This window comes from Antechinus flavipes, chromosome 2 (assembly GCF_016432865.1).
Source record: "Antechinus flavipes isolate AdamAnt ecotype Samford, QLD, Australia chromosome 2, AdamAnt_v2, whole genome shotgun sequence".
Lineage (NCBI taxonomy): Eukaryota > Metazoa > Chordata > Mammalia > Dasyuromorphia > Dasyuridae > Antechinus > Antechinus flavipes.
This window is the reverse complement of record NC_067399.1, coordinates 465,353,035-465,373,169: the sequence shown is the minus strand read 5'-3', so window position 1 is coordinate 465,373,169 and position 20,135 is coordinate 465,353,035. Positions and strand designations below refer to the sequence as shown.

The 20,135-nt window shown below is 33.3% G+C and overlaps 1 protein-coding gene across 6 annotated transcripts in view; it reads left to right on the top strand.

Moving 5' to 3' along the window:
* The window catches only part of STRBP (spermatid perinuclear RNA binding protein), a 134,732-nt gene that overhangs the window by 74,832 nt on the left and 39,765 nt on the right, over window positions 1-20,135 (top strand). For 4 of the 6 annotated variants that reach the window (XM_051979605.1, XM_051979604.1, XM_051979603.1 and 1 more), the window contains exons 2-5: window positions 959-1,130; window positions 5,407-5,627; window positions 12,079-12,244; window positions 18,980-19,124. In XM_051979605.1, coding sequence (XP_051835565.1) covers window positions 1,128-1,130; window positions 5,407-5,627; window positions 12,079-12,244; window positions 18,980-19,124 — 535 coding nt within the window. In that variant the 5' untranslated portion in view covers window positions 959-1,127. Of the gene's footprint in view, window positions 1-958; window positions 1,131-5,406; window positions 5,628-12,078; window positions 12,245-18,979; window positions 19,125-20,135 lie in introns of those variants that run through there. The other 2 variants (XM_051979607.1, XM_051979609.1) reach the window with 2 other exon arrangements.

The window sequence follows — 20,135 nt, the reverse complement described above, 5'->3', positions numbered from 1 at the left end:
TCGGAAAACTAGGTAAGGAGGTAATAACTTATTTTGCCATTTTATAGATGAGAACACCAATGCCAAAATAAAATGATTTATCTAGTGTTAGCTTGTTGTAATTAAGTGAATCCAGAGAAAAGATTGCTTTGGTGCAATGGGAAAAATTCTGAACTTGGAGTCAGGACTTGGATTTAAATCATTGTTCCAGCACTGACTAGCTCTTGGGAAAATCACTCCAATTTTCTGAGTCTTAGTTTTCTTAGCTGGAAAATGGGGGTGAAAATCTCTGCACTGCTTGCTTCTCATGGTTATGTGAGAAAATCATTTTGTAAAGTTTGATAGAAATACATTCAACTAACATTTAGACATTTATTATGTGCAAAACAATGAGGACATAACTTCTTAAAAAGAAATCCTTATTCCCAAGGAATTAATTGGTATTTGAAGGAGGGAAAATAGGGTGAGGTGGGAGCATGATGATATAAGTAGTATGATGCAAAGTAGGTTGGGGTGTCAGGCTGTAAAAGGATAGGTCAGGCAAAGTATTTTAGGAATATATCAGTAAGGAAATTATATAATTGTAAGAAAAATCATTACTGATAAAATGGGAATGATATAATGCCTAACTCCATAAGTTAATTGTGAGATAAGTATTATACAAGCTTGTCTAAGCACTTATTGAATATAGATGCTTCTGTTATTACTATTACGTTTTCAGGTACAAATATATTACCTAAATTAACCCATATTATTATATTATAATCCATATTATGCCCTCAAACGTCCATTTTCTGTACCTATGAGCTTTTTAAAAAGCAAAACAAAATCCCCATGATTTTCTTTAAAACCTTTTGCCTTTTAGTTAGTAGCATTATGTTGAGTTAGACACAGACTTGATAGTAATCACAACTTAACTTTTTAAAAAAGATGTGTTGTTCTCCCCTTCTTCCCCCTTCCCCCCTTATTCCTCTTTCAGGTGTTTTCCAGAGAGTAGTTCTTGGGGCATCTTTGCCACATTAACTCAGTCTGTCAGGGGACTAAAAGGCTTATGAGGAGGTTCTGTCTCACAAAACAGTGTCTATTGAAGACAACAAGGAAGAGGGAAAAAGAACGGAAAAAAAGAAGCTAAAACATTTTAGCAAATCATGGTAGGTAATTTTCACTAATTCTCTTGATCTTATTCAAAGTCTTTTAACTTGATATTTGAAAAGTTAACATTAGAAAAAGGTGTTAATTTTTTGGCTCAGTGCTAGGGACAGAGATGGCACTGTGCTGCTATTGAAGCAAAGCAGATGAGGTATGATATATTATAGTGTTCTTTAAACCACAAAATGGAGCCCTGTGAGCCTGCTGGCCATGAATTATTAAATTCAAATGAGAGAATGTTCATAAATAATGTTTTCTAATAAAACTGGCAAACTGTTACAGATAACTAAATGACCTTGAACTATAGTTTATATGAATTGCTTCTAGACTTCTATTTCAAGGTCATTTTTTTTTCTTTTAAAAACATATACCTCCCTTGATGTTTTCATCATGTTACGGAGAAATCCCTGGGCACAAAGTCTGTGCCCATGGAGCACAAGTTCTGCCAGGTTTACCAAACAGGAAAGTTTCAAACATTGCCCTTGAAGTAGACTGTGTATTTATTGTCTGAGGACCATGAACAAATGTCTTTTTTTTTCCGTGACTCAGTTGTATCCTTTGCAGTTAGAAGGGATAGTTTCTTCTGCTCTCAAATCTTAAGACTCTTGTCACAATTAAATGGAGAGAGGCTTTGGAACTGAAGATATAGTGCCCAGGTGAGGTGAGTGAGAAACAGCTGAGGAGAAGGGCAGGATGAGTAGTTTATTTATACTAGAGGGACAGAAGGACTGGGTTCTATGTGTGTATGGACTATAGTACCATTCTCCTTTATTTTATGAGAGCTGCACCTGTTTTTCAGAGGTAAAATTATCAGGTATGTAAATTGTCCAGAAAATAGAGTGATCTTGATGTCATTCTTGTTTCAAACTTATTTCATGAACTTTTGTTAAGTCACTTAACCTTTCTGTGACCCAGATTCTGCATTTGTAAAATGCAGTTCTTTCACTTCTCTCTCTCTCTGGGAAGTGGTTGTTAAAACTGTAAACCTGTTTTATAAATCAACTTATTCTAAGTCAACAATGAATTAATGACTTTAGAATCTTTTAATCCTTGGTAAAAAGCAGAAAGATCATATTAACTGTATACTAGAGTATATTGATTAGGGGCAGCATAGAGGTTTATTGGAACAACCATTGTAGTTTGAATCCTGGCTGTGTTTTTTTAGCCTTGTGTCCCTGGAAAAATAACTTCACCTCTTTAAAGCTGCAATTTCCTCATCTGACAAATGGGAATAGTATACTCTGCTTCTCTCCCAAGATTGCTTTGTAAAGTGCCAGTTCTAATTAATTTTACTGTTACTATATTGCAGTAATAGTGTTATAATATGTAACTGTTATAAATTGTAACTTATAAGGATTATAATGATTTGCACTGTGCTGGAAAGGGAAGAACTTTGAATTCTGGACTTGGGTGTAGTACTTTCTGCTCCAGTACTTAGCTGATCATGATGTTGGTCAAGTCATTTCACATCCAGGTGATGTTGTTTCTTCATCTGTCAAAAGAGCAGTGATTATTTTTATATGTTACAAGATTATGTTAAGGAAAATGCACTGCATACTTTAAAACATTCTACAGATGTGAGTAGATGACTTTTTTTTTTTTAATTGTTTATTTTCCTAAGTTACACATTGTTTTATGAATCCATATTGGAGAGAAAAATCAGACAAAAGGGAAAAACTGAGAGAGAAAACAACAAAAAGAAGTGAACATAGGATGTATTGATTTACATTCAATCTCCATAGTTTTTTCTGAATGCAGATTGGATTTTTTTGTCCAGGTCTATTGGGATTGCTTTGGATCACTGAACCACTGAGAAGAACCAAGCCTTTCATAGTTGATCATCGAACATTCTTCTTGTTACTGTATACAATATATTGCTGGTTTTGCTTGTTTCACTAAGCATTAGTTCATGTAAATCTTACCAGGCCTTTCTAAAATCAGCTTATTCATCTTTTTTTTTTTTTCCCTTTTTTCTTTCTTTCTTTTTTTTTTTTTTTGGAACAATAATATTCCATTACCTTCATATACCATAACTTATTCAGCCATTCCTCAATCGATGGGCATCTACTTATTTTCCAATTCTTTGTTACCACAAAAAGAGCTACTAACATTTTTGCACATGTGGATCTTTTTCCTTCTTTTATGATTTCCCTGGGATACAGACATAGTAGAGACACTGCTGAATCAGAGGTTATGTACAGTTTTATAGCCTTTTGGGAATAGCTCCAAATTGCTCTCCAGAATGATTGGATCGTTCCACCACTCCACCAACAATGCATTAGTGTCCTAGTTTTCCCATATCTTCTCCAACAATTGTCATTATCTTTTCCTATCAATTTAGCCAATCTGAGGAATGAGGTGATACCTCAGAGTTATTTTAATTTGTATTTCTTTAATCAATAACGATTTAGAGCATTTTTTCACATGACAATAGAGAACTTCAATTTCAGTAGATGACATTTTTTAATGTTTCATGATCACTTATTTTTTTAGTATGGGTTCTCATGATGGAGATTGTTGACCTTTAACACTTCCATAGACTAAACTATTCTGATCAGACTTTAGTAATGGGCATCTCCAATTAATTGATCTAGTCTTAGAATGACAAACATGCACTCCATTTAATTGTTCCATATGCAAGTCTAGCTTATAAAAGAGTATTATACTAGAAATTCTTGTTAGAACTTCTTTGTGTTGAAATTCCCCTCCCTCCCAACCTTACTCTTCCTCACCAGTGTATTTAAGTAATTGTTCTAATGCCTTTGAAACTACTTTCAGACCAAACAGTTTGAGATCTTTCTCTATAAATTATTGTATGAGCTCTAAGACCAATATAAAATGAGGTTCTATTATCCCTTCTCAGCAACTGATGGTTATAGAAGTCTTCTATCACTTTTTGAAAAATTAAAAAACAAATTAAATGCTTTTAAACTCTCCCCACCCCTAGCAAACTTTATTTTTCATAGTTTTATTGATAACTTTGATTTTAAAAATACTTGCATTCCCCAGTGTACCTTCACTTCTCAGAGTATCTCTACGTTTTTTTTTTTTTTTTTTTTTTTTTTTGAAAAGGCAAATGTCTTTATTTTTGTGGGGTTAAAATCTTCAAAAAATTTTTTTTTCATAATTAAAATTTTTTATTGATAGAACCCATGCCTGGATAATTTTTTACAACATTATCCCTTGCACTCACTTCTGTTCCGATTTTCCTCTCCCTCCCTCCACCCCCTCCCCCAGATGGCAAGCAGTTCTATACATGTTCAATATGTTGCAGTATATCCTAGATACAATATATATGTGCAGAATTGAACAGTAGAGATGCATCTCTTAATAACAAATAATAAAAACAGGGGGAAAAAGTCTAGCTTAATAGAACTAAACAAAAAAAGTTTAACATCTGTACTTTCACATTCAGAATTGTTATAATTACGTAGCATCCAGTTATCATTACTATTATTATTTTAATCCTTGTTTTTTTTTTTTTGTTTCTACTTTTCATCAGTTTATATGTTTTCCTGTGATTATTTGCATTTATCAGATTTGTAATTTCTTACAGTCCAGTAATATATCATTACATTACATTTTATAACTTGTTTAGCCATTCCTCGATTAATGGGCATTGCTTCCAGTTCTTTGCTACTGCATAAAGTATGATATAAGTATTTTGATGTATATAGAACCTTTTTAAAAATTATTGATCTCCTTTGAGGTGTAGATGCATCTCAGCTGAAGGATTTGGATGTTTTCTTAGTATGGCTTTAATTTTCTTTCCTGGATCTCTGGACCAATTTATAGCTTTACTAACAGTGCATTAGTATGCCACTATTCTTATGTTTTTAATCTTTGCCAATTTGCTTGGTGTGAGATGAAACTCCAAGGTTTGTTTGTGATTGTATTTTTAGAATTTTTAGTCGTTTGGAACATTCTTTCACTTCTTTTTTTTTTTTTTTTTAAAGTTTGTAGTTTTCTTTGACAAGTGTTCATATTTAGAGACAATTTTTAAATGTCATTTGGGCTAATCCTTATAATCCAGAAATTTTCAAGAGGCAGTGCATTGTAGGAGAAAGAGTTGTATGGCCTTAAGGATTAGAAGTTTGAGTTAGCCCCATGGTTCTTATCCAAAAAAACATTGCAGCCTTTGTGAGCCTCTAGTTTTGCATTTGTAAAGTTGAAATAAGATTTGATGCTGCCTACTGTAAGCCATAAAGCTATATAGTATCGGAAGCTACTTTTATTATCTCAGCCTAGTAACATTTCCTTCCCTTACTTTTCTGACAGAGATCTATCAGATCTTTTGCTAATGATGATCGCCATGTCATGGTGAAACATTCAACAATTTATCCATCTCCAGAGGAACTTGAAGCTGTTCAGAATATGGTATCCACTGTTGAATGTGCCCTTAAACATGTCTCAGATTGGATGGATGAAATGAGTAAATCTGGGAAAACAGAGGGAGATGTAGATGTGAAAAAGGATGAAGCTGGAGACAACTCTGCTAAGTAAGTCAATTGATTTTTATAATGCTTTACTGTGCAACATGTTTCTTGACATATATGAGTGTAACTAGGAAGTAACTGGATACGGAAGTTGGTCTGTTAGGTTTCAAGGGGGGCCCCAAAATGTCAATGTCATCATGAAGTATCTCAAAAGATTTTGCAGACTCAGATCCATCTCTTAAGTCAAGAGATTAAGTTTGTTATAATGGTAATGACAATTAAAGCTAAATTCCAAAAGAGATAGATGACAAAGATTAAGAAGCAAGTAAATTTATAGAGAAAAATGAGAGATGTTAACAGTGAGATATGATTGAGGCCAGTTCCAATGGTCTTGTGATGAAGAAAACCATTTCTAAACCGTGAGAGGAGTATAGGAACTGAATGTAGACCACAACATAGTGTTTTCACTTTTTTGTTGTTTACTTGCATTTTTTTTTGATCTGATTTTTCCTGTGCAGCATGATAATTGTAGAAATATGTATAGGAGAATTGCAGGTGTTTTACATATATTGGATCATTTGCCTATTGGGGGAGGGAGTGGAGTAGGGGGAAGGGAGGGAAATAATTTAGAACATAAGGATGAATGTTGAAAATTATCCATGAATATATTTTGAAAATAAAAAGCTTTAATTAAAAAGAAAATCCCCCAAAATATAATGTGAAAGAACAAACAGAATAAAATAAAGAGGAAAAAAAGAAAAGTAAGAGAAAGGAAGCCAGGTACTTCATGTCACTGATGTGCTAACTTCATGGAAGGGTGGTGGTGGTGGAGGAAGGAAGTACCTTCTGGAAGTGTGTTTTTTTAAGCCTGAAACATTACTGGGTCAAGTGGTGAACATCCAATTTTGTATTGTGCCTGCATTAACTTGTAGGTACCTCATTCTTGATCCTGTTATTATTAGCCAGAGGGTGGGTTATCTGATAGCTAGCAATCTTTTGGACTTAGCATCATGGCTGTACAGGGGAAATTATGGGCAATCCCCATGTCTAAGAGGAGAAATATGACTTTTCTTAACTGCATCATTCCCAAGGCTGAGTAGCCTTGAGAGTACTATTAAATTAAATCATTCTTAAGGGCTTCACCACCTCAAGTAAATTAGCATTTATTAAAGTGATTTTCTGACAGGTGGGCACTTTGAAATTTTAAATTGTTAGCGGACTCTAGAAAGAAGGCCTAAAATTGCTTTAACAATTCTCATTTATGTATTTCTTGAAGATCTACAGAGTTTATTCCTTAACAACCATCTTGTGACAGATTTCACTGTCCCATTAGTAGCCAGGATATAACAGTGAAAAATCTATTTTTGTTTTTTAATTTTCTCTCAGAAAACTTTCTAAGATTTTTTTTCCCCTTTGATTTATTTGAAATAACTAGCAATAGCATTTGTTGAAGAGAGGATGATGGGCATTATAGTATAAGTCATTTAAAATCTTAATAGTCAACATTGCATGAAAATAAATTTAAAATGAAGATGATAGTGATGTGGATAGCACACTGAACTGAGACGGGAAGCATGAACTAGGAGCTAGCATATCTAGGTTGTGCGCTTGTGGTCTTTTGTCAAATGATTTCACCTCTCTGGGTGGCAACATTTTTATTTGTCAAATGAAGGTATTGAAGTCGATGACTTTTTAAAGAATTTAACATTTTTCTACATATGTATACATAAATATATTTCTTAACTGTAGCTTGCTTTGAGAGTGGGGAGAATGAAAGGGAGGTAAAGGTGGGTTTGTGTGTTTACACACACATATGTATATATTAATATATCCTTTCTTAACGATAGCCTGTTTTCGGGAGCATGAAAGGGGGAAAAAGTGCACAGCAGATAACAAAAGAACAATTTACAAGGAAATAAAGAACAAGATCGACACTTATGAATTTAATTTTTTCTACTATTATATATACTTTATTAAATTGGTATTTATTATATATTTTGAATCCTCCCTGATGGTCTGCTGGGCACATGACAATATTCTTTTGTTTTGTATTGCTTTTCTGTTTGTTTGTTTGTTTGTTTGTTTTTTGCTTAATCTATTTCTTCAAATAAAATAAATTTGGAAATTTGGAAGGAAAGAATTTAAAATCTTTTCAGCCTCTTTTCCTTTATATTACCTTTGTTTCTGAATGTCCCCTTGTCTGAACAAACAAAAACCCTAGAAAGAAAAAAAAAAGTCCCAACAAAACTAAGCAACACTTAATTTGAATCTGAAAGTGTATGTCATGCTATCTTTTCTAAAGGGACAGTAATATTTCATTATTTTCTTTTACTGCAGTTTGTTTAGCCATCCCTCAATTGACAGGCATCTACTTGGTTTTATAGTTTGTTTGGTTTCCAGAAAAATACTATTACAATATTAGGCATATTTGAGATCTTAATTTTTGTCTGACCTACTACTAGCCGTGAGATTTCTGGGCCTTATGTTAGGAATATTTTTAAGTTATTTCTTAGCATAATTCCACATTTCTTTTCAGAATCATTGGATCAATTAAAATTCTACTCTATATTTGAGAATAAATTCTTTTAGTGCCTTTCATAATAACAACATTCTATTCCTTATGGTCCCTTTCTGCTGAAGTAGAGTTTATTTGATAGCTTTGTTCTTGGAGAAGATACATTATATTTGGTGATGTCTTAGAATTACTGATGTGGATGGGCTTTAAGATTCCTGTTATCCATTTCATAATGTAAATTCCTTTTGCAGTCATTCCTTACAAGTGATCATTCAGCATTTACTTGAAGACTTCAGGAGATGGAGGAACTCCCTCTCTTGAGGCAACCATTCCATTTTAGGACAGCCCTAATAAGTGGCCAAAATACATAATATAGAATGTTAGATAGAGACTTTTTCTCAGTCCCTTGGCAGTACTTCAGTACCCTTCTAATGTAAATAAAATACATAATGACCTTTTCAAATCTTTCTGGTGAACTTGGGACTTATGTGAAGTCTTAATGAGATCGGTCATTCAATAATCTCTTTTTTATTTCTCTGAATGATATGGATATTGAACAGTTCCACCTTTAAACAAATTTAGAATGTACTTAGGTAAGTGCCTGGATTCTTAACGAATCTTAACTTGAAAGATATTTTTATCCAGAACTGGCATACTCTGGAAAAGCTCTCCAGGTAACTGTTGTTTAACTTGGTGAAGTCACTGTATTTTAAAGGTTCAAAGATTTATGGGCTTCAGAATTAACTTTGGGATTTGTAACAAAGTTGGTTATGTGAATAAAGTCAATACTGGCCACATGGATAATGCAATTTATGGAGTAATTTGGTAAATATTTAAACCAAAGATGATAGCATCTCTCCCTAACATTATACTCAAAATCAGAAATGGTAATCTAGAAGGGCCACAAATTGGAATTTGCTAGAGTTGGCTCTGGAACTAACTTAACTAAGTATATGACCATGAATTAATGTTTCTGGGCCTGCCTCAGTTTCCACATAAAGCAAGGTAGGCTAGCATTCCTTCAGATGCTATTACTTCTTTGTTTCATGAAGCCTTTATTGAGCTATGTATTTAAAAATTTCCTCCTCTTTCTTCTTGAATAACTTTTTATCCTTTTCAAGTATTTTTTATTCTTCATTTTATATTACTATATGTGCATATGTTATATCTCTACTTGAGTGTGAATTTCAACAGATTAGGGAATTTCTTTCATTTTTATATCCTCTGGTGTTTAATGCTCTATGCATATTAAGTAATTAATAAATGTTTTGTTGAATCATTAATGCAGTTTCTAACTCTGAATACTATATTCAAACATGCTATAGTCTTTATACTTTTATGTTCTGTGATCACATTCTGAATGGTGGTTTAAGATATCATTCAGCTCTAATATTCTGAGATTCTGTTTTTCAGTTAAGATGACTTGTAAACTAGTTTACCATCTGATCAAAATAGGAAGGTAAATTTGTTGTGGGGATAGTGTATATTTAACAAATCAAATAATTTCCCTTCCTCCTCCATTAATTGCTGTTGTGGATTATTCGTGCCACCCCTTTGTCTGTCTTGGTTAGGTAATCAGGAGTGACTATAGAGCAATTAAATATTTAGACATCATCTCCAATCTCCTCTCTCGAAGAGTGGAACATTTTATAACTGTTCATTGCTGGAGAAACGACCTGCTTTCATAGTTCAGCTTCCCAGGAGGCAAGAACAAATAAAAAATTAATGAATCATCTTTTTTTTTTTTTTAATTTTGAACAAACAAGCTAATTGCTTAAGAGTTTATTGTCATGTATGCTTTTTTTTTTTTAAATGATAAAGCAGTTTAGAGTTCACAAATCTTTCTGATTAGGAGATTTTGAAGCCACCTCAGTTGGGAAATTTTGAGTTGTCTCATAAATTCTTCAGATGTTTTGTTTAAAATGATGCTTTTGCCTCTTAAATGTATCCCTTACCAGTATCATTAGTCTTTGAAACATTGACATTTCACAAGAGCTTTAATAAGCGCTCTCTCTGGTCCTTTTCATTTATTCTGCATGTTGTTGGCAGAGTAATATTAGAAGCTTTGCTCATTACTGTAATCACTTCTCTACTACACTACCTTCACTGTACATGGGATAAAATTTACATTCTTTCTTTTTTTTTTTTACATTCTTAATTTAGTATTTAGCTACTTCCACAATATTCCTAGAGTCTTGCTTTTCAACTTTTTACCTCTCCTGTGATCATGGATTTAGTGTTAGAAAAAATAGAGTTCAGTTGTTTTTTTTTTTTTAAATATTCTGAGATATAGAGAAGGGAAATGAATTGGCTTACTTTATGGAAATGCCATAAAGTAAGAAATATAGCAAGGATTCACCCCACATTCTTTACCTGAAATCAAATGGTCTTCTCCCATAGATCACTGCTTCAGGCTGTCATTGTCTGCCCAGATTTGGTTGGCTTGTATTTCTATTTTTTGCCACAGTCCCCCTTGGAACACTTTTTTAAATTTAAATGAGTCAAGTATCCTCTTCTTTAGGAGACCCTCCTCCATAATTTTAACCCACATTGATGATACTCTTCTGTAAACTCTTACAGGTTTTGATGTTTGTCTTTGCTTTATTGTGTTTCAGATATGTTTGGTGCTCATATTCCTATAGCATTGTTAAAAGTTTTTCACAATAGATGTGCAAAGTATTATCCTCTTTTTAATAGATTGGAAACTGAGTCTCAAAGAGGTAACTTGATTTATGCCTTGTTTTCCCAGTTAGCTTCAATTGAGAGCAAGAACCATATCTTAAGCATTTTTTTCTATTTAATATTCCCACAGTGTAATCTGTTCAATAGTTCAAAACAGTCTTAGAACCATATGGTTTTATAGCTAAATAGGACCATAAAAACAATGCTGTACTTCTTTGTCATTTTGTGTTCTGTCCGTCATTTTCTCTCTCCATAACCTTATGTAACAAATCGTGGTATCATAGAATTTGGAGTAAAGAGATCTTAAGAGATTAATTCCTTCAACCTTTTAATTGGATATTTGGGAAACCAGACCAAGGGAAATAAAATGACTTGTCCCAGATCATCATGTGAGCTAGTGAAAGAAACAGAACTCAGATTTTTTTGGTTCTTGGTCCTAGAAACTCTTTCAGTGGTCTTGATGAGGGTAGGGTTGTGTGGCAAGGATGAGTGCGAGATTCTTGCTCTCCAAAGCACCAAGGTAGGCGGGCTGTGATTTTAAAAAAAAAGGCTTTTATTGTTAGAAAGACACTAAGATAACACTCTTGGCGGGCAATATTATCAAGAAAGAAGTGATTTAGGAGTCATTCTCTGGAAGTTTTTCCTGGTTTCAGAGAAAATGTAAGTCCCTTGATGTTTGTATAACTTTTTGTTGGTGATTTTACATAATTTTCAGGGCTGTCTGGTTTTGCTCTCAGCAGTTTTGTGTTTTCTACTTAGCCCCTTAATTTTTTTTTTTTTTTACAATTGTAATAGTAGAGAAGAAACCTAACATTTTCATTATAATTTAAAGATGAAAATAGTAATTCTTTCCCCAACGTATTCTATAGAATGAGATTCTCAGGAGTTCTAAAATATCTTGAGGTTGTAATGATTTCCACGATTACTGATTCAATTTCAGAATAAACACCTGGAATGATGAAATTCATTGTTTAGGGGAGCAAACTGAGGCACAGACTGATTAAATAACTTAGCCAAGATCATTTGATATATTTTCTGTACTAATGACTAAATTTATATTGCTATTCCACTGTTAAAAGCCCTGTATCTTGGGTAACTTGTTTACTTTGGAGCCTTGGTTTCCTCCTCCATACAAAGCATGTAACATCTTTCTTTTCTGTCATATTAATAGGAAAGCAGAACTTTTAGGATTTTCTTTTTTTCTTTTTATTCTTTTATTTTATTCTTCATATATGTACTCCTTAGTTGTATATTTAAACTGTGAAATACCCTGGCATACATGTGTAGAAATAATCATTCAAAATTTTCTTTTAAAAGGGATCAAGGTGGCCGGACACTCTGTGGTGTAATGAGAATTGGCTTAGTTGCAAAAGGCTTGCTGATAAAAGATGATATGGACCTTGAGTTGGTTCTGATGTGCAAAGATAAACCCACGGAAACTCTATTACATACTGTCAAAGACAATCTTCCTATTCAGATTCAGGTGAGTTCTAAATTATAAAATTATCCCTACAGATAGATTTTGCACAGGTAAAAGTAGTAAATGTCCATTCAAGTCAGAAAGTATTTGTTAAGCATCTACTATATGCCAGTCATTGTGCTGAGCTCTGGGGAAAAAAGAAAGGCAAACACCCCTTTTGTTTTCTGCTCTTATGGAACTCAACAGTCTAATGAGGCAGCATGCAAACTGCTGTATACAAATAAGATATGCAAAATCACTCAGAAGTCACTGTAATTTTAAGCTTTAGTAGTTTAATTAAACATATGGATTTAAATAATAATTTAAAACCACACTAAGATTTTTAAGATACACTTATATAAGTAATATTTGCGATAATTTTGGAGAGAAGTCACTTACATAAAGGAGCACCAGGAAGGGCTTTTAAATTTTTTTTTTTTTTTAAATATAAAGGAGATGGGATTTTAGTTGAGATTTAAAAGGAAACCAGGAAAGGCAGGATATGTAGATGAGGAGAGAGAACATTCTAGTCATGAGGGATAATCAGTGAAAATATGAAGTCAGGAGACACATTGTCTAGTTGGAGGAATGGTAAGGCACCTGATGTCTGAATTACAGATAAGTGAAGAAGAATAAAGTGGAAGAAGGTAGACAAATAGGTGGAGGCTAGATAATGAAGGACTTTAAAAACCAGAAGATCTGTTTCATCCTAGTGGTAATAGGGAGTCACAGAATTTTATTGAATATTAGGATTAGTCAGGCTACTTTGATAGCTTAGTGGAGGATAAACTGAAGGGGATAGGGAGACCAGCTAACAGGTTTTTGCAATAATCCATGTGTGAAATGATTAGGACTTGTGCCAAGGTGATAGCAGTGTTAGAGGAAAGAAAGTGTATAGGAAAAACACTTTGAAGGTAGAATTGATAAGTCTTGGCACCAGATTTTGGGGGAAGATGGGGAGAGGTTGAGAGAGGGGAAAATTAAGTATAATACTTACGTGATTACTGGAGAATGGTAGTAATATGAACAATAGAGATTAGGAAGAAGAGAAAATTTTTTTGGGAAAGAGATTTTGTTCAGTTTTGCACATACTGAGTTTAAAATTTCTACATGACATCCATTTCAAGATGTCTGGTAAATAGTTTGTAACGTGATGCTGGAGGTCAACAGTGGGGTTAGTAGCCTACTCATGTCTGACAATGAATTGAATGGAGTTCATAGTTGTAACTATGAAAGCAGATAAGATCAAGTGAAAAAGTATAGAGAGAAAAGAGAAAAAAAAAAAAGCCCAGGACCACTCTTGGGAGACATTCAAGGTTAGTGGTACAACCTAGATAAAGATCTAGTAAAGAAGACTTAAGAAGGAACAGTCAAATAAATTGGAAGATCAGGAGAGAGCAGTGTTATGAAAAGGATGAAGATTGAGAAAAGGTTAATTAAATTTAGCATTTAGAGGTCTTTGGTAGCTTTGAAGAAAACAGTTTCATTTAAATAACGTGGTTAAAAGCCAGACTTAAAAAACCCCCAAATTTTAAAGTATAAGTCTGTGAGCTTAGCTGTGTGACATAAAGGATGAAAATTGAAATGTTTGCACTTAATTTTGCATATATGTATATGTGTATAATCAAACAAACCAAAACCCAAACTCTCTTCAACTAATTCTTTTGGCATGAACTTCATAGAACTGTGGGCTCCATAAAGCTGGAAGGACTAATGGGGTGATTCAATATAAACTTAAATGAATTTTAAGTTCCTTGACAGGTTATATAGCTTTCTATCCTTATTTCTCCAGAACTTAGTGTGATGCTTAAATATATATATATATATATTTTTTTTTTATTTGATTTTACTTGAAATTGTCACTAAATCTTTGGAAAACTTGGAAGACTGGAGGTTTTCCAGGATAACTTACTAGCATTTTAAGGGTCATTGAACATTTTCCCCACAACAGCCTTGTGAGGTAGGAATTGCACATATTCTTTCTTTTTTAGTTATGAGGAAATGGAATTGCGGAGAAGGGAAGTTACTTGTCCCTGGTCACACAGCTAGTAAGTATTGAGCTGGAATTTGAACCTAGGTTTTATGAAATCATACTTTTATAGAGTTAGAAGGAATTGACTCCAAGGCTCTTTTACATTACGTACATCATGTAATTTCTCCTAAATGATAATACATATTTCTAGAGTGCTTAAATATTCCAAAAATCCTTTCCTCATTCTTTGAAGTCAGTAGGTTGTTAACCCCCCCCCCCACTTTTTTTTAGTGATTATTTTCCTGTTTTGCAAAATTTTAAGATTAATAATAAGCATGATCCAAGCTTCCTTTAAAAATTAATAATTTAATTTAATGACAGGTCCTTCAATTTTTGATGTAAAGATAATTATAGAATTTTAGAAGTTTTTAAGTTTTAGAAACTTGGTAGTAACTTGTTAAATTATCAGGTCAACAGGTGAGTTAGATATTTACTAATGCTTCTTCCAGTTCTGATATTTAGTTAGATTTATGAACATAACATCTTTTCATCTTACTCTTTTATGAATCTAAAACTCATGATTTCACAGCTTGTTATAGTAATCAACTCTTCAGTTATTGTTCACCATTCCGATGGGAAATGACACTCCACAGAGTACAAACCATAAAATTGTTTTTTCTCTTTTGATTCAAGAGGCAGAATGGACAGTGGAAAGAGTTCTAGGCTTGGTGTCTCTGGACTTTGGTTTGAATCCTGGCTTTGTCACTTTGTATCATCAGTATGATCTTAGGCAAGCTATGACTTAAATTTTGTGGGCCTCAATTTTTTAATCTGTAAATGAGATTAGAGTAGGCAATTTTTAAAGGTCTGTTCTGCTTATAAGTCCTGTTCTTAATAATCCCTTTTATAAGAATGAAAATAGCTAAAATTTATCCGAATATGATTTTCTCTTCATTCTTAAGTTGTAGGTAACTTGCCAGTCTACATCGTTGTGAAGAATTTTTCTGTTAGGAGTGTTTTTACATTGATGAAATCACAGATCAAGCAGAACAAAACAAAATATAAAAGTTCTTTTTATTGCTCCAATTTTTCTCTAATGTGTGTAAGAAATAGAACAGGCACAATGTGAAGAATACCGAATTTGGCATTAGGAGACCTGAGTTTCATTCCAACTTTGCATTTATTAGCTATATGACATTAGGATAGTATTTTATCCTTCTAAGTTTGTCTTCTGTTTCCTCATCATAGCATTGTTTTGAGGAAAGTGCTTTGTGAAATGCAAAGATTTTGTCATGCATACCATCCTTTTTTTCTCAGCCTGCTGAACATTGCTAGAAGACCTCAAAGAATATTCGTGACTGGGTCCATTACAAATTTATTTAATCTTAACTGCTCCCTCATTACAAGCTCTATCCTTTTTTGATTGACTTCCACCTGTTCCAAACCTAGTCTTCTCAAGCCTCTAAATTAATTACACTTAATTCTTACCTCTCCAGCAGAAGTCCTTACTTCATGCTTGTTAGAAACATTTCAGGTCCTGTGTTATAATGCCTTCCCTAATTCTATTATTCAGATCTTTTCAATATGATTCATCATTCTCTCATCCTTTGCTCTAGTCTTGGAGGAAAAGGGATCCATTTACTGTGCTAATCCTTCCTCTTGTACTTTTGATCTCATTTTATGCCATCTCCTGGAAAGCTTCTTTCTTCCTTTGGGTTCTCCTCTTTATGATCTTCCCTCTTTCATCTCTTGACTCCTTTCCTGCTGTTGACAAACAACTAAAGGTCTCTCCTGTCTTTATAAAACCTTCATTTGACTTTGTTATCCCTTCAAGCTATTAAACTTTTGTATTAAATATCTCCCTTTTATTGCCCAAATCCTAGAAAAAGTTTTCTATCCTTGTTACTTTTACTTTTCATCTAATTATTAACCCCTTGCACTCTGCCACTAGACTGAAACTTAATTTATCAGCAATCTCTATCCCTAAATTCAACAGCTATTTTTCACTCCTCATTCTTTTTGACTTATTGTCATAATTTAACTGTTGACTGTGTTGACTGCTGATTGCTCCTGATTACTCTGTTCTTATAGTGTTTCCTTATTATTTCCTCTCCTGGTTCTCCTATCTGCTTTTCCTTTTCTATGTGTCTTGTACCCTTATCCTTCACATTCTATCCCTAACCAGGGCTCTGTCCTGAGCCCCTTTCCTCTTTTGAGAATTATTAGTTTAATGGCTTCACTTATCATTTTTTCAGATTGCTTCAAGATTTCTATGCTCAACACTCATCTATCTTTTGACCTCTAGTTCTACTTCTCCAATTAAATGTCCTTTTGAACATATTCTTTCAGTCATATTCAAGTGTATATCCCATAGATATCTAAAAGTCAATAGGTCCAAATAAGGCTTATTATTTTACCTAGACTGAACATTTTTTTAAACTTTTTTTCTGATGGTGATATCAGCCTCCGAGTCATCTAGGTTTTAAGGCTTGAGAGTCATCCTCAACTTGTTTGTTGTTCTTTATTTTCCATATCCTGATAATTGCTGCCTTTTTTGTACCTTTAAAATATCTCTTGACATCTGTCATTTTCTCATTTGCTAAGCTATCACTCTTAATCCCTATTACCTATTTCAACTATTATAGTTGTCTCCTCGTTGATCTGCTTTGATCCAGGAGTTCTGTTTTCGTAATAATCTGTGTCTAATCCTTGGCATAAATGGATAGTCTTCCTATAGAGCTCGCCTTTCAGGGCTATTTTTGATATCCCTGACTCAAATTTGTCTCTCAGTGCACATATTCATGTTGTTTTTTGACTCAATTCTTGTATTCATATTGGGGTTAGAATTTTCTGAAGCACTTTGTTAGCTTTTCTTCATTGCTTTGCCTCATTCATCTTGTGTCTTCTTGTACTCTTAATTTTACCAGACTGATCCCTAATAAAAAAAGGACATCTTTCCCCCCTAAATTTGATACATGCCCAGATATATTCAAAAATTTTTGATCATTTAAGAGCCAAAAAAAATCAGTTTATAGGGAGAAACTAAACAGCACACTGAAACCTTTTTATTCATGTTGAAGATATAATGGGTTAACTGATGGCAAACTCAAAATCCTATTTTGCTTCAGTTCTTAATTTCATGTCTAAAATAGGAAGACTGTTTTCTCCTCTTAGTGTTATACTTACGAAATTGTTTCCAAGATGATAGAAAAATTTTAATTTTCTCATAGTTATTCTGAATGTTTGGGAATATGGTATAGGATAATAATGCTTTTGTGAATTTTAAATACTGAGTCAGGAATTAAAAGATATGAAATGGTAGTAACAGTTATAACAATTCACATTTCTGTTAACACTTGAGGATTAGCCAAATGAAATATTAACATTATTTTATCAATGATACTGATTTTGTCAAGTGAAATTATTTGTCCCAGTTTGCATTACTATCTAGTTTTTATAACTGGATTTTCAACTGCTACTTGACTCTAGGTTTAATATATTAGTGTCATGGAAATAGTATTAGACTTTGAACTAGGACACCAGGGTTTTATATTAGTTGTAATACTAATTCCTGTATGATAACTTATTTCTTGCATCTGGGCCTCAGTTTATTCATCTGTCAAATGAGGAATAAATGATCTTTCAAATTATTTTATCTTATCTCTGATCCCCATTTATTACTGTGTGATTCTATTTTCATATAATTTTGTTTTGCTACCTCATACACGGGGATGTAATGCACATTTTCCTTTGTGGAGCTATGAGATTTTTGGGTCAGATTCTTTGACCTTTTTTTTTGTCAGATAGTTTTCACTGGTCCTTCATGTTAGCAAAGACACTCCATAGATGCAGACATTGATAGGGACATTGGGGCTGGATAAATCTTAGAGATCCAATTCTCTTCCCTCATTTGGAAATGAGGAAACTGATATGCAAGAAAATAAAGTGACTTTTCTGATTCTAGATAGGTAGCTAAATTGATTTGGAATCAGGACTTGCATCCTGATTTGTACATCCAGTGATTTTTTTTCCTGTGGATGTGCAAAAAGTATTGAATATTACGAGCATGCCTCTATATTTGCAAAGCATTGAAATGATTGGAAGGTGATTGCTATATTGTGCCAGGACATTAAATTGTAATGTGATTGTACTGTTAATATATCACATAATCTTATTTCCCTGTGAATATCAAATGCTTGTCCTGTAATCTTGAGTCTCATCAATCTCTCAACTTCAAAAAGGGCCCGGTTTTTGGCTTTCATCCACTGAAGACAGATTACTATGGCTCCCTGTTTTTATTCATGCTTACATGCTTTTAAAAAACAAAACAATCTCCCCATCTCCTTTCTGTTCTCTCCCCCCCATTTAATTTTTTTATGAGGACTTAGAAATTAATAGTTTGAGAAGATATATCCAGGTAAACTGCTGGTTTAGGGCACTCCCATATAGTCTATTTTTTAATAATATATCTCCAATAATTAAAAGTGGAGAGCCTTGGTGTGGTGATTTGAATTCAGAGTTTTCTCAACTATAAGCCCAGCACTCTTAATCACCAACTTGCCTCTAGCCACAATAAAAGAGTTTTTGTTAATTTTGAACCAAGTAATTTGGAAGGAAATAGGTATCCATTGTTGAGCAGACATTTGGAGGGCTTTTTTAAACACAATAATATTAGCTCATTATTGCAGTTTGAGATCCTTTTACATATAGTACAAACATTTCTTTTTTATGTGATTTGTAATTCTAATTAATTGGACATTATAAAGATCTTATTTGGTGACTTTCAGAAACTTACAGAAGAGAGATATGAAGTGGAGCAGTGTATAAAAGAGGCATCTATTATTATCCGAAATACAAAAGAGCCCACGTTAACGCTGAAGGTGATACTTACTTCTCCTCTAATTAGAGATGAATTGGAGAAGAAAGATGGAGGTATATAAAGCTTTTTTTCCCCCCCCTTTTAATTTTATTTACATAAGACTTCTATCTCAGATGTTATGTTGGCTATGTCATATAGATTTGAGCATATAACTGTTCTTTCTTGTCTTATGTTTGTAACATTAAAAATAACCAAATATGTATTTTTGCATATTTGGTAAAGAGTTCAGGGTAGAAATGTATAGAATGTTTAATGTGTGAAAAACCCTGTGCTTATTTTTAGAATCCTATCATGACTACTATAGTTTAATAGCTTTTGAGGACCTCATTTTGCTTTATTTAAATTTGTTATGCATAGTTGGTACTCATTTAAACACATCATGACTTTGGTTAGTGTGATGGATTTTATGGTCTAGTACGTAGTCTTAAATTGGTATTATATATGTTGGTGATTTCTTAAATAAGTCTTGTTTGCACATCACCCTTTTAAATGCTATTGTAAATTGTAAATGTTATCTTCTCAGTTGTAGCTTAGATCCTTTTGTTATCTAATCATATGTACCTACAAATATGCTCATGTATGTTTATTTTTTAATATTAGAGATCCTACTTGGGAGATGAGTTGGAAATTTATTTCTGAAAATGTTTACACACACTACATATTTCCTCTTGAGATTTCTAACACTCCATGTAGTGTTCTGAGTTTATCTGGAGAAATTATACTTCACGATATTTCCTGGTTGTTGAATGCCTACCACGTGTTGTATATTGGGGAACATTCAACAGTGATTTAGCATAAGAAAGATGGGAAATTGTTAATCTGGAGACAATAAAGATATGAGATAGATTGTTCCCTTCACTACCTTCTCTTTCCATTTCCCTCCCATTTACTGTTTTAAATCCTTGTCCCTGGAGATGATCCTGCAACTTCAAAGATTATAACAGTGAGTTCAAGTTGGGAATATCTTTGAATTAGGGGTTCAGTAATGAAATGTCTCTTGTTCAAGAATCATCCTATCTCAGCATAGAGTTAGCTGAGTGTAAATATTAACAGATTGCCCACCA